A 16107-nucleotide genomic window follows, 5' to 3' on the forward strand; every position below is an offset into this window, starting at 1 on the left:
AAACAAATGGGACCTAATGAAACTTCAAAGCTTTTGCACAGCAAAGGAAACTGCAAACAAGATGAAAAGACAACCCTCAGATTGGGAGAAAATATTTGCAAATGAATCAATGGACAAGAGATTAATCTCCAAAATATATAAACAGCTCATGCAGCTCAATATTAACAAAACAAAAAACCCATCCAAAAATGGGCAGAAGACCTAAATAGACACTTTTCCAAAGAAGACATAATGATGGCCAAGAAGCACATGAAAAGCTGCTCAACATCACTAATTATTAGAGAAATGCAAATCAAAACTACAATGAGATATCATCTCACACCAATTAGAATGGGCAACATCAGAAAATCTACAAACAACAAATGCTGGAGAGGGTGTGGAGAAAAGGGAACCCTCTTGCACTGTTGGTAGGAATGTAAATTGATACAGCCACTATGGAGAACAGTATGAAGGTTCCTTAAAAAACTAAAAATAGAATATGATCCAGCAATCCCACTACTTGGCATATACCCAGAGAAAACCGTAATTCAAAAAGACACATGCACCCCAGTGTTCATTGCAGCACTATTTACAATAGCCAGGACATGGAAGCAACCTAAATGCCCATTGACAGATGAATGGATAAAGAAGATGTGGTACATATATACAATGGAATATTACTTAGCCATAAAAAGGAACAAAATTGGGTCATTTGTAGAGACATGGATGGATCTAGAGACTGTCATACAGATTGAAGTAAGTCAGAAAGAGAAAAATATTGTATATTAATGCATGAATGTGGAACCTAGAAAAATGGTACAGATGAACCAGTTTGCAGGGCAGAAATTGAGACAGATGTAGAGAACTAACGTATGGACACTAAGGGAGGAGAATGGTTGGAGTAGGGGGTGGTGGTGGTGTGATGAATTGGGAGATTGGGATTGACATGTATACACTAATATGTATAAAATGGACAACTAATGAGAACCTGCTGTAGAAAATAAATAAATAATAAAATAAAATAAAAGAATAACCTAATGTTATACCTTAAGGAGCTAGGAAAAAAAAAGAGTAAACTGAAACCAACATTTTGTTTATCTCCACTCTAATCTTTATTATTTTCTTCCTTTTGCTAACTTTGGTTTTAGTCTGCTCTTATTTTTCTAGTTCCTTAAGGTATAACATTAGGTTATTAATTTGAGATATTCTCTTTTAATGTAGGCATTTGTGGCTATAATTTTTTGCATGTTGTGTTTTCATTTTTATTTAGCTAATTATTTTCTAATTTCCCTAGTGATTTCTTCTTTAACCTCTTGGTTGTATAGGTGTGTGTGGCTTAATTTCCACATATTTGTGAATTTTCCAGTTTTCCTTCTGATATTGATTTCCAGCTTTATTCTGCTATGGTCAGAGGGGATACTTTATATGACTGCAATCTTTTTAAATTTCCTGAGCCTTGAGATTTAGCAATGCAATTTAACTGATATTTAGCCGTCTCATTATTTTATTATTAAGCACCCTCCTAGTTGCTGGGGTTTTTTTTTATTAGACTCCAGAGCTCCAATAAAGTTGATTCTGTCAGGTTTTACTAGTTTCATGGTTACTTCAGTGAAAGGACTGATTCTTGAAGTTTCCTACTCCACCATTTCTGTGATGTCACCCATCTCCCATGCTTATCTTGCAGACATCTGTTACTTGACTTTCTTCAGAAGCCATCCCTGTCTTTATCCTTACCTCCCAATTTTGAGCCAAATGCCCTTTTTTGGGCTCCCTTTACGCTGCACTTCCCGAAGACAAATAATTTTTTCCCTGAATTGATTTGGAAGTGAATGTATTCTGAACATCCCAACACTGGTAGAAGGTCTCTTTATTCAGCCCCATAAATGTTGGATGAATGAAAGTTACATGAGTGAATAAAGAAGAAACAAAGTTACGTTCTCATGAACTTACTACAAAGCCAATTTATAGGTTGCTAATTGTTAAAGGATTATAATTAAAAAGTACTTAACATGAAAACTACTTTTAATGTAACTTAATCATTCTTGAGGACTTCAGAAGACACTTCAGAATCTCATGATACATTAGGATGATGAGTAGAAACATCTTATCATTTAATATGACTACAGATTAGAAACTGTGGAGGATGGCATCTACTGTTGCTCAAAAACACATTTTGAATTTATTCTAGTTAAATAAGTTATTTACATTAACTTGTTTGTCTTTGGGAGACATATCTGTCTTCTGACAGATATGTTTATTTGATTATTTTGGCTATATGATTTCCATAGAAACAAGCACTTGCTAGGTATTTGTTCATTGTGTATAAGTAAAGATTTATAACTTTCACATGTTTTCTTGCTTCTTAAAACTACTTGAAGAGGCAGTCTTATTTTACATTGGCTACTATTAGGAATTGTTAATGTGAGCACCAAAGCATGAAATGTTGGTCCAGATACAGAAATCTTAAATATATTAAAGACCTGACATGAATTGCTGTTATATGGCTAAGGATATGCTATGCCTCAAATTGCATTTAGAAAACATAAGAATTACTTGCTATAACATCCTGACACACATGGTTAGCCAGGTAGATGAGTGTTAGTCCTACCTCCCAATACAGATTTATTAAGGACTCTTTTTGTATTCCTTGCCATGTTTCAATGTATCTTGCTTTTTTTACCTTTTAAAAGAGAAACACAAACAACAAAAAAACCACAAACTAAGAGCTCAATTATTTTTATGTTATTTAATTTATTTTTCAGTTAATTTTACAAGGAACTCTTGTTATAAATTGTATTGTTGCTCCTCAAGTTGTATTATTATTCCTCAAAACTAGTCAACTATAAGTCATTCATTATATAGAAACAGCATCAAAAGAAGTTAACAGAAGGACTAAACCCATGATGCAAAGATTTCATATTGAAATCTTACTTGGTTGACTCACAAACTTCTGTCTATCTTTCCCGGAGTAGGATAATGGAGTAAGAACCATTGACTATTTTCTTTTTTCCCTCTAATATTGTAAATTCTTGACAAAGTATTATTAGTGGTGAAGGACAACATGTAAAAGTTATGTGAAAACACAAATAAGTACAAAAAGGAATGTTGTCATCATCTTTTTTTCTTCACTTAAAAACATTGTTTTATTTGTGCCAAGTAGGCCCCACTTTCATAAACATTATAATTTACTCTTTTACCTAAGTATATTTCCCAGTCTACTTTGAATATCTAGGAAGCTACAGCTACATTTTTCAAAAATATCAAAAATCCACATTACCAACTAAAAAAACTCAACACTTGGTTTCTGAAGGTGTATTGTAGTCCTTATTGTTGCTAAATGAACACAGTTTTCTTCAGTAGGAATTTTTTTCTAATAGTTCACAAAATTTACAAATTTGTGGCATTATATTTTTGAGATCTTATTCTATCCTAAATTTTAAATAAGAGTTTAAAATATTTATTTATTTACTTACTTGGCTGCATCGGGTCCTAGTTGTGGCATGTGGGATCTTTTGTTGCAGCGCATGGGCTTCTCTAGTTGTGGTGTGTGGGCTTCTCTCTAGTTGTGGCTTGGTCTCTAGAGCACGCAGGCTCAGTGGTTGCACCACATGGGCTCTCTAGTTGTGGCACGCAGGCTCCAGAATGTGTGGGCTCAGTAGTTGTGGCATGCAGGCTCCAGAGCCTGTGGGGTCAGTAGTTGTGACACACAGCCTCCCTAGTTGTAGTGCTCTGGCTCCAGAGCACGTGGGCTCACTAGTCGTGGTGCACAAGCTTAGTTGCCCCGTGGCATGTGGGATCTTAGTTCCCTAACCAGGGATCGAACCCATGTCCCCTGCATTGGAAGGCAGATTCTTAACCAGTGGACCACCAGAGAAGTCCTTAAATATGAGTTTTTAGAACTCCTTTCTTTACTTTGGTTTTGCCAAATATACAGTTGTATCTATTGTTTCAGAATTATTGTTGTTGTTGTTTAATGTTGCATATTTTCTAGAGACCAGCTGGTGAATGATTTTGTATCTGATGCGTATTAGAGCCTGTTGAAATTAAAATCCTGGTATGGAAATTACTCAGAGGAAACTCACCACAAATTTAAACATAGATAATACACCCACTAGAATGACTAAAACAAAAAATAGTAATAATACCAAATACTGGTATGAATGTGAGGAAAACTGGATCTCTCGCATATTGCTGGTGGAAATGTAGAATGCTGCACTGATCTAGAAAATAATTTGGCAGTTTCTTACAAAACTAAACACACACTAACCATTCGATCCATCAATTGTTCTTTTGGGCATTTATCCCAGATAAATGAAAACTTATGTTTGTGCAAAAAAACTGTACATGAATGCTCATAGCGACTTTATTCCTAATAGCAAAGTACTGGAAACAACCCAAGTATCCTTCAGTGAGTGAAGAGTTCAACAAATTTGGTACATCCAAACAATGGAATACTACTCAGCAATAAAAAGGAGTGAATACATGCAACAACTTGAATGGACCTCCAAGGTATTATGCTCAGTTTTAAAAAAATGAAGCTCAAAATGTTATTGGGTTGGCCAAAAAGTTCATTTGGGTTTTTCCGTAAGATGGAATGGAAAAACCTGAACAAAGTTTTTGGCCAACCCGCATACAAAGTATTAATATATGATTCCTAAAATGATAAAATTATAGAGATGAAAGATAGATTAGTGTTTGCCTGGTGATAGGGACAAGGGGTGGGGTGGAGGAAACACAAGAGAGTTCTTCTGTGGTGATGGGAAAGTTCTGTAAGTCGATTGTGGTGTGGTTACACAAATCTATACATAGGATTAAATTGCATAGAAGTATCTACACACACACACACACACACAAATGAATGCAGGTTGAAAATATCATGAAAACTGAATAGGTCTATAAACTCATTAGCAGCAATGTATCAACCTTAATTTCCTCATTTTGATATTGTCCTACAGCTATATGAGATGTTGCCATTGAGGGAAGGTGAGTGAAGGGTACCCAGGACTCCAGTGGTTTTGCAGCTTCTTATGCGTCTGTATTGATTTCAATATTAAAAGATTTTTTAAGAGTAGCTGTAGCACAATTACTAAACACTATTAAACATTTAAAAATAGAACCAGCCCTTCATACAATTGGCATTTAAAACAGCCTTCTTTTCAGAGGCTTACTTCTAAAAGTCTTCAGTTTGAAGTGGTGATTTTTTATTTCAATTCAAGCATGCAGTTGTGTCAAAAAAATATGGTCTGTGAACATAAAAGCTTCAACTTTGCTCCTCCACTCTCGGTTTTCTTCTTCTTCAAATGCCCTTTATTTGACCAAGAAGGATATCATTTCCCAAAGTACCGAGAGAGCCATATTTAACTTGAACAACATTGTTCTTTTAGGTTATTAAGGCTGTTCAATTTTCGCTATTTGTTGCTACCCTGCATTAGAGACTCTTCTGAAACGTCAGACTGAGAAAATTGTACTAGTTCCAACACACACACACACACACACACACACACAGCAAAGCTTTGGAATTAGTTCAATCAATAACGTTTGAAAACAGAATTAAAAAGCAACAATTGAATGCTAAGATGTATAAAACTATCTTGTTCCTTTTCTCTTTGAATATCAGCGTGACCAAGGAATCAAGAAACACACTAGAGAGTTCAACTGAAAAAGCATTTATTGAGTACCTATATATCATAATCATAATACCTTATAATGACATGCGTGTTATGCAGAGTGGTACAGGTTATAATGATGATAAAAGAGTGCACACTCTCCAAGAGATCTCAAATCTGCATCCCCAATATTGACAAATACCCTAGGTTTTATACTGGCACGTTTAGTGAGAAGAAGCAAAGCATCATGTAATACCAATGGTGAGAAAACCAAAAATCCAAAAGACTCAAAGGAAGAAATAGCTTAGCCGGCTTGGGTGAAAATAGGATAGGTCTCTGGAGAGAGGCATCAAGGTCAGGAGAGGAATTGCAAGGCTGTGAAAATCAAAACCCTACGGACAATGGTTTGTAGGACTACAACCATACCAAATAATAAAATGTATAAGAATTTGGAATTCCACATACAGAATTATTCTCTCTGTTCTCTGAATGGTATGGGATACATGTAGATAAAATAAATTAAAAAAAAATTCTGCCCAATTGTGGATAAAATTTGGCATTTTCAACAAAATATCCTATCCAGAGAAATAGATATGGTGGCACGGATGTATACTCAAAAGAAAAATCACCAGACTCCTCTCTTTTGTTCTCATTTTTTTGTTTTTGTTTTGTTGTTGGAAAATATGTCTTAGAATTAGTGGATACTAATACATTCTCTAAATAGTTTTATAAAGAAAGGCTAATTAGGGACTTCCCTGGTGGCACAGTGGTTAAGAATCCGCCTGCCAATGCAGGGGACACAGGTTCGAGCCCTGGTCTGGGAGGATCCCACATGCCACGGAGCAACTAAGCCTGTGTGCCACAACTACTGAGCCTGTGCTCTAGAGCCCGCAAGCCACAACTACTGAGCCCACGTGCCACAACCACTGAAGCCCACATGCCTAGAGCCCGTACTCTGCAACAAAGAGAAGCCACCGCAATGAGAAGCCTGCGCACCGCAGTGAAGAGTAGCCCCCGCTCAACACAACTGGAGAAAGCCCGCGCACAGCAACAAAGACCCAACGCAGGCAAAAATAAATAAATAAGTAATTTTTTTTAATTAAAAACAAAAGAAAGGCTAGTTACATTTTACTTTATTTGATTTGGACTACTTAATGTGCTAACTTTCTATTGTTGATCGGGTTAATTCAGTTTTATTAAAGCCAACATTAAATTACCAGGAAAAATAAAAATCAAAAGGTTAATATGTTATTTTGAAATGCATTACAAATAAGGTGGATTAATGGATGGGTGAGAAGGATAGACAAATGTGTGAAAAATCAGTGTAAGAAAACGTTAAATGTAGAATCCAGGAGTGGGGATATGGGTGTTCACTATAAAAATCTTCCAGTTTTTCTGTGTTTGAAAATTTTCATAAAATTTTGGAAAGAAAATGCAAAAAAAGAAAAACATCAAAAGGGCAACCAGAGATTTCGGCGCGCAGATAGATAGATAGATAGATAGACAGACAGACAGATAGATTGATAGATTGCTTCATTTTCTGAAATAATAAACTGGGGACTTTGTCAGTATTCTTGACCTCAAACAAATAGACTGCCAAATACTTCTCCAGCAAAGATGGTTTATTCAGGATCAACAGAGAATTGCAATTTAGCAAAGGAAAGAGAGCACTTCTTTAGAGGGAAAAGAAAGTTGGGAAGGCTGTGATAAACAGAGTCCATGGCTTTTCATTGGATGAGTCCTTGCCAGGGAAGAAGAGGAGTCTTTCTTGTTCCCATTGGGCTCTGCTCTCCTTGCAGGGCTTGAGAGCTCCCTCTTCTGGTCTCCCAACTCTATTTAGCTGAGGGTTTCATTCATTCATTTTTTACAGTATACAGCAATTAAGAAAATGTTACAGAAACCAAAGCCTTGCATTAGAAACCTCAAATGTGGTTTCTAGGTAAAGGATAAAATGCTGGAGATTAGCTGTGGTAGTGGAAAGTGTCCATTTATATGGAAATACCTTTTCCTGCCCCACCTTTACATTGGTGTTATGCTTTGTCAATATCTGAATGTTCTGGGCATATATTGTCACCTGGGGGCCCAGGTCTGTCCGATAAGACTCTAGCTCTCCAGGAGATCCAAATGATACAAGTTAGGCTTGTCTTCAGATGGAGAGCACAAGAACAGAAACATGTAGCTACTTAACTTAAAGATCAACATTATATGGAGTCAACCAAAAAAATACCTCACTAATGTTTATATCCAGTCATGAAAAAGAGCTTTCTGTATTTTTTTCTGATTTTGGTCCACACCATTTTAAATATTCTTTCCTCTTAAAGTCAAATTGGAATTTTCAAAGAGTCTAAAAAAGACCTGATTGGTTTAGAATTGATTAACCTAGGAGTATTCACTGCTTATCGTATTCAAGGTAAATAACACTGGATTATCGGTTGATTAGTAGCTCCTCTGAATTACTGCAAGCATTTCTCTTTGCATTCAACATTGGATCCATCGTCCAAAGTTCCCAGAACTGCAAAGCTTCAGATTCCTGAAGAGGGTGCCTTGACAGTTCCATTGCTTCTAAGCAGGCCTGGATCTCAGAAATCCCAGACAAGTTGATATTGATCCTTTTAAAAAAGTTATGTACAAAGGAAGTGTTTCTGCAAACCTCCTTTAAAAACAGGGTCAAATAACCAGTTGGAAAATTTTCCAAAGGTGTCACATTAAACTTGAATAATACCTTCATTTGTATGGGGCTTTTAACTTTGGAAATTGCTTTCACATGCATTATCTCATTGCATGTTCTATTTCATTGAAACAGTGTCTAGGTTTTAGGGCTAAATTGCAATGACTTAGATATCAACATGTTGACAAGGACAATTCAAGAAGAATGATTACTACTATGCCAAACAGAAGTATTGACGAGGAACTGACCGACTTTAAGATCAAGAACTACAGTGTGTTAAGATTCTGATGGTTCCTTTAGCCCGCTGCCCTACTGCTGGAGGTTTCTCAGAGACATTTCACCTTTTTTTTTTTTTCAAGGAGGAAATGAGTCACTTCTTTTTGTCTCCTTCCATCCTTCTTATTTCTGATTTTCTTTTTCTTTTCAATCAATCTCCAGGTGAGCCCGACCCCAGGCTGCATCCGTGCGCTCATGAAGATGCTGTACTGCCCTTACTGTCGGGGTCTCCCCACGGTGAGACCCTGCAACAACTACTGCCTCAACGTCATGAAGGGCTGCCTGGCAAATCAGGCTGATCTCGACACCGAGTGGAATCTGTTTATAGGTAAGGAGCAGCTCAGCGGATCCAAGGACGGGGGTGTGGGAACAGCAGGTGTTCGCGGTACCTGATGGGCAGGTCCAAACTGGTGATGACTTGTAGAGACTAGGAGGATTAAAACAAACACAGGCGCGCGCACACACACACACACAGAGACACGCGTGTGCACACACACACACAGCGTTTAGCAAATTATAAATATTATTTTGCATTTTTCTTTATTTTTTGTAAACCTGAAAAATAAGACTTCCTGGTCTATTGGAAGGACAGTCCTGTTAAAGATTGTACGAGCCAGCTGTACTGAATTAGCTGATCTCTCTGATGAAGATAAAAGTAATCTTGTTGAATTTCTGGGAGCTCCTGTGAGTAAGGGACATGTTAGAAAAGAATCTTGTTTTAAGAAAAAGCCCACAGTACTGTCTCTTTCTTATTTGTAGTATCTCAACATAGTCACAGATATTAGTAAGCAATTCCTTCCTTAAACATCTATGATGAAAATAACTCAACATTTTTGCTAAAATATGCAGATTTTCTTCCTCAGTCTCTATAGAAGAATGTTTTCAGCACAGCAGCATGAAACAGCCTTCCTGTCTTTAAAAGGGAGGAAGGAGGGAGGTGGGGAGATACAGGGAAGTTCTGTGAATCACCACTGTGGTCTGGAGTGGCAGAAACCACTCATGAGTCTGCACTGCCAAAAGATATTTCCCAAATAGCTATCCAAGGATAAAAGGACAAATTTCATAGGCAGGCTTCTCCCAGGAAAATACACAGACCTTGAAAGAGTAAATGTGTTTTCTCCCCCTCTGTCAAATGGCCTTCAAATAAAAGTACTTTCAATTGCTTTTACTGGGATTGCATAGTGACAGGCAGAGTGGTGCCAGTAACAGTGGCACTCATCAGCCTCAGAGGGACTAAGTCATTTATGCAAACCTCTAAACCAGAAGGCTTGAGTAAAGTCTTCTGACATCTAAGCTTTGGGTAGGAAAGGAAAAAGATGCATCGGAATACAAAGAAACCTTAGCCCACCGTGCAAAAATGCGCATTCAGCCTTGGCGTCAAAAGCCATTACCTGACACACTATTATGCTTAGGAAGCCCAGAGAAAACTGTTTTGAAGTTTTAGAAAAAAGATTTTAGTGGGTAGATCCAAATGGAAGTCATCCAACAAAATCTCAGAGATCATTACAGAGAGAATAAATTGATGTATTCTTCTCTCTTCCTTCAGTGGGAGGACAAAATCCTTTTGTATGGTCTTGGGTTACCTCATTTGAGAAATGAAGGAGTTTTTTAAAAGTTAATCATTAAGGTACCTTTCTAACTCAAAAATGATATGATTCTTTGCTACGATTTTTGTTCTTTGCTAAGATTTTGGAGAGGAGTATGAATTTTTTAAAAAAAGTAAGCTTGATCTTCTAAAATGTAAATTTAGATGAATTCTGGCAAAGACACTACCTAAATAATGCTAATTAAAAAATACTCTCATCCTTCATTAGTCTACTCAATTCAAAAGGAAATAGTAATTCAAATGTATTATATTGGTATAATCATATTGTCACTTGCATATGTAAAGCCTAAACTAAAACAACTTTATAAATCATTGAGAGTGGTAAAGTTAAAACAAATCTGTAAATTAAATGCAAACTATAAATAAAAAAAACTTAAGGTTACCCAAAAAAGAACTCTCATCAAGAAATCTAAAAAGATTTACCTATTTAGAAAAACAGATAAAACCTCATAACATCATCACTCTTGAATCATAAAGATTATTCATATGGTTTGGTTGAAACTGCCATAATTCATAACACAGTTAAACTGTTTTGGTCAGCTTGCAATTTATTGATGAAAGAAGGCATGTGGATTTTGTTAAGTAGAGTAGGACATGATTAAAAATGAGAATATGGGCCTTTAAACTTGTAAGAGCAACAGTGACTTCTTAATTGGCTTTTTTTCTCAGTCCTGGCTGGGTATTTGATGTGAAACAAATCCTTATACTTCAATCAACTGGGTTTCCTAGATGCCAGTTTGATGTGAAATTGAATGTCTGGAAAATCATTTCATTTAAAAAACTAAAGTTTGAACCCAGCCTATGTTGGAGTACCTGGTGTTGTACCATACACCTCATGGTACCTCATGGTATGTACCATGGAAGGTACCTCATGGAAGGGACCTCATGGTAATCCTACCATCTTAATATATTTCATACGTCTTGCTCCCCTATCTCATTTTTTATTAGTCCTAGAGATCTCTCAGAAAATTCTTCCAATTTTCTTTCTTTGGGTTTTGCTATGGCATTGAGAATTGACCACCTACCTAGACTTATAGGGCAAAATATGTTCTTACTAATACTTGTCCGGATGTGAAGTGTTAGGTCATGAATTTATCACATGAATTAGCCAAATGTGCCAAGTACATTTCCTACACAGATACATCCAAGATGAGAGTGTTCATGAATGCAGCAGCAAAAGATCATTGAGCAAATCAGTAATTCAACAAAAATTATATATATTAGCCCTCTCTCTGATTAGCACCTGCTCCTACTGCTGTCAATTGCACGTGCTGTCTCTGTCTGCTACGTTAATGTCCTGGTTTATACATTTTTAATACATGGTCATCTAAAATGTAAACAGTGACATGCAGGCAACCACCAATAAAAACAAAGGTCGACCTGGTGGCACATTCTCATCATCTTTAATTATGAATTAATTGAAAGTGATTTGTAACGATTTAGAATTCAGTTGCTGTCTGCATCATGTCAAAAGAAAGGCACTCCACTGATAAAATGAAATGTTTTAAGTGTTCAAGTAAAAACCCCAGTGGTATTCCATTCAGTTCTGAGGTCCTGTGGGTTTTTTTTTTTTTTTTTTTTTTTTTTTTTTGGAATCCTAGGGGAAAAAAAAAATCAGGAGTTCTACTTGGGATATATTTTCACAGTCCTTTAGGAACTTTAACTCTGTTAAAACACAGAGACCCTGATCAAAAGATTCTTATTAATTAACTATTGTAAGAAAAAGGAAGAACTCTTTCCTTTTTACGTAGTCTTTTTTTTTTTTTTTTAATTTCCTGGCAGCTTTGAAGATGCTGCTAGCCCCGTTGTAGAGTACTTGAAAGCCTGGGTTCACCTCTGTTGGGAGCTTTCCCCTACCGCCTAGGAGCATGTGGGATTCCCCAGTACAAAGCCCAGCTCAGCTTCAACCTGTACCTCCCACTTGCTGGATCCAAACCCCTGAACTCACAAGAGCAGAAGGATCACGACAGTGGCTTTTAGCAGGTTCTGTCTCTCTGAAACTATGCGGTCGGAGAAAAATGGAATTTGAGGCATTGACAGTCTCTTTCAGGCACTTACCCCCGGTGTTGCTGTATATTCACACTCAGCTTATTCCAGCCTGGCTTTTGAATGTTGCCTAAATGCAGGAGGGTTCTCGTGAAAAGTGTTTGCCTAAATTAAAATTTCCTAGAGGGAAAACGGTTTGTGGGCAGAAGGCAGTCGTTTCGGTAAAGTCTTGTGGTTCTTTTGAGTGTTTCGCATTGATACCAGCATTCCACAGATAAGAATTGTTCCATTGGACAAGGGACCACCTTGCAGATTACACCTAGCTTGTGAGCACAAAAATTAAGGCTGAAGTTACATTTATATGGCTATAATAAATCTTGCTTCTACTTAAAAATCTAGGATATGTGGGAAAGTCTCCTCCGAACATCTGGTACCTTCTATAACTAGAGAATAGAATGGACTGAGAATTAGAAAGGAAAAAAAAAATGGTTTTTCAGTATGAGGAAGCAAATGCTGGTGAGGCTAAAGATGGATTCTGTGTTGTTCTGTAATATTTTTTATTACTGAAATGCTGTAGGATACTTATTACTGTAAGTAAAAGGCAAAATGATCTCTATAGTTCCATGTAAAAGTGAGACCTTAACGTGTTTTTCCCCAACATGGGAGCTTAGGTTTTTAGGTTATCCCAGTTAGTGAGACGCTTGTACTCTTAACATATTAATTCAACTCATTATATTGAGTAAGCTAGACACATACATTTTTTTGCCCTCAGGGAATTTTTTTTTTAATTTATTTTATTTTTAAATTTATTTATTTATTTTGCGCTGTCCTGGGTCTTCGTTTCTGTGCGAGGGCTTTCTCTAGTTGTGGCAAGCGGGGGCCACTCTTCATCGCGATGCGCAGGCCTCTCACTATCGTGGCCTCTCCTGTTGTGGAGCACAGGCTCCAGATGCGCAGGCTCAGAAGTTGTGGCTCACGGGCTCTAGAGCTCAGGCTCAGTAGTTGTGGCTCACGGGCCTAGATGCTCCGTGGCATGTGGGATCTTCCCAGACCAGGGCTCGAACCCGTGTCCCCTGCATTAGCAGGCAGATTCTCAACCACTGCGCCACCAGGGAAGCCCCAGCCCTCAGGGAATTTGATGTAGTTAAATTAATTATAATCAACTGTGATAAAGTGTTTGACATTATAGGCCCCAAGTATTAACAAGTCCCCGTGACAATTTCAATAGGTCTAGCGCGATCTATCAGCGGTTCTTAAATACTTGGTTTATTTTTGACACGTTTTATGATCAACTCTCACCACCACCACTGCAACTGACTTGAAATGATAAGATTTGGAAAATGTGTGTTCATTTTTGTCCAGAAGAGGTTGAGTTCCCTGGTCTATTGGTACCCTCTAATGAGGGAGAGATAGAAGAGCAGCCTGTATTTTTAATTTAAGCCTTTAGGCCTTGGGCACTCGTAGATCAGACAAACCAGTGATATCAAACTTTCTGGGCTTTCTTCCTCCTTTCAAACCAACCAATTACTAAAGTCTCAAGACAGAAAACTGGCATGAGAACACAAACAGAAAACCCAAGGTAAGTACCACATCTGTGCCAGGCCAAGAGACAATGCAGTGGGTGCTGTTCATTCATTCTCTCGTTTATTCATAAATACAGCACATGTTTGCTGAATGTCTAGCATGGATCTTGCTCTGGTGTAAGCATTGGAGTAGAGAAGATAAGGCCCTGCCTGCTGAGAACAGGGCTCAATATATGTTCTTTGAATGGAATAAATGGAAACAAGTAGGCAGAGGAATGGACAGGAATGAAGTAGGAGGCTGTTCTGTTGTACTTTGTAAGTCTCCTCTTTTAATGGAAGTATGACTAATTCAGTCATTTAAAAAGTGCATATCCCTGTTGTTAACGGACTCTATGAGTGCAGGGATGGCAGAAACAAATCAGATGATGTGCCTGGTTCTTTCATTGTGACAGCTGCTATCAAGTTGTAAATTAGAGCCAGCAGCAAGGAAGCTGTGTTAGGTCAGTCAAAGGACTAGTGTCATATTATAAATGGCTATTTGGGGGCACGGATGACTTTCTTAGGACCTGTAAGAGTTGTTTTATCCTCAGGGTATTTAGTGAATTCACTACTTTCTATCTGGGGGAAATGTTGCTAGATAAACATGTATCAATTCTTATAAGTAAACTTGGGTTCTCTCTTTATAAAATGTACAGGACTGTGTGATGTTGCATTTCAGAGGGATATAAAATAAACACAAGGAGCTATTTCAAGCATTTGTATAAGATACTCCTCTTTCAAAGACTTCCTTAAGCATGAAATCCTATAAATCTGATACATGTTTTAGTTATAAAGAATTCCGTAGTAAATGTGATATGACTGTAGCTGATATATCCTGAAATGCCGTGTTTCAAAACCCCTAGACCCTAAACATAGAAAATTATTTCAAGAACTGTAGCTAGCAGCAAGCTCTCAAGGCTTCTTCATCTCTACTTTGTATTTAGAAGACAAGGGCCTATTCAATAATACAGGCCAGAAACTCAACTCTTAAATTGAGGAACAATAGCCAAAGCAATTATGGTAGAATCTGATCTCACTGTTAGCTATAGAGCTTACTTTTGCCCTTGTGCTTTCCTAGAAGCACCAAGAAAGATTAAAAAAAAAAAGAAAAGAAAAGAAACACTTTCTTTTCTATCAGTTGAAACCTAACCCCTCTCAAACCTCTCTCTTCCTTTTATAGTCATTGATTCAATATTCCTCATTTCTCATGGACATTTATCATATGCTGTGTTCTCTCTGTAATGCTGGCAGAATGCATAAGCAGTGCTAACTACTCACTGAGAAAAATAAAAAAGAAAGAAAACAGTTGGCTGGTACCCAGCAGCCTTTCACGAGCAGCATTTGTTATCAATTTCCTACGTTTAGAAAGCGGTTTACTTCTGAACTCTGCGTACGTGAAAATATTCCTCTATGGCACAATAAGGTTAAAGTCTTAAGGATGGTATAACGTATGGGGCGATTCAGCAAACACAGAGGGAGGCACTTCCTGACCTCTGAACACTTACTAATACTGATCAGCAACTCAAGGGATTCATGGGACTTGAATTTCCATTCTGAATCAAGCAGATTTTCCCATGGATCAAAGCAGGCAAAGCACATCAAACCTAAAATTACTTGGTGTAATAGACAAGCAGTCCATCTAAGGTATACAGTATGTGTTTCCTTGATCCCCAGTGCCAACTCCTGTTCATCCATCTCTTCCTTCCCACATACTCAACTTCTATACAATTTATAACTATAGTTATTCCATTTTCTACTTACTGATGACTATAAATGATATTCTAAATTAGAGTTTCAAGTTGGAATTCATGGCGCAATATAATATGACACCAACCAATGGCCTGTAACATGGCATACCTATTTTTGCAAGTATAAAATTCTTTAGGATATAAAATGTTCCATTTATAATGGGAATTTCACTGAAATACCTCTCCTGCCTTATCATGCTCTCCGATTTCTATGAGAACCAGCTACAGAAGGATTTCATTTACCAGGAGAAAGCAGAGCACATCAGAATTATTCAAAGTGGCTAGAGAATTGCCTTTGTATTTGGGATTTTACCTTTTGCTTTTAATTTACACTTCAATTTCAGGGTTTCCTATAGATAAATGGTTTAATTTGATAATTATGTCAAAAAGTACTTGTATTTAATAATCAACATCTGATTTTAGTAACATGATAGTTTTCACTGTCATGTTTTCAAGTTCAAGCTATAACACAAGATGTCTGGCTTTTGGCATGCCAAGAGAAAATATTTGATGATTCTTTAGAATGGGATTCAACAGATTCCAAGTTAAATAGATCCCAGAAACCCAGGCAAAAATCAGACACTACCAATAGCCCGGTGACATGCTTAGCAATTCTGATTTCAGGAGATAAGAGAAACATGAGGTAGAAGAAAGCGTTGTGCTGTAGAAGCTAGAA

General features: G+C 37.2%; 1 protein-coding gene across 1 annotated transcript in view; it reads left to right on the top strand.

Annotated features, from left to right (window-relative positions):
- GPC6 (glypican 6) overlaps positions 1-16107 on the top strand; it is a 1092604-nt gene that overhangs the window by 733876 nt on the left and 342621 nt on the right. Inside the window, exon 4 of the mRNA XM_081214889.1 lies at positions 8692-8857. Coding sequence (XP_081071015.1) covers positions 8692-8857 — 166 coding nt within the window. The remainder of the gene's footprint in view (positions 1-8691; positions 8858-16107) is intronic.

Source organism: Mesoplodon bidens, assembly GCF_964165515.1.
Source record: "Mesoplodon bidens genome assembly, chromosome: 17".
In the NCBI taxonomy this organism is placed as follows: Eukaryota; Metazoa; Chordata; class Mammalia; order Artiodactyla; family Ziphiidae; genus Mesoplodon; species Mesoplodon bidens.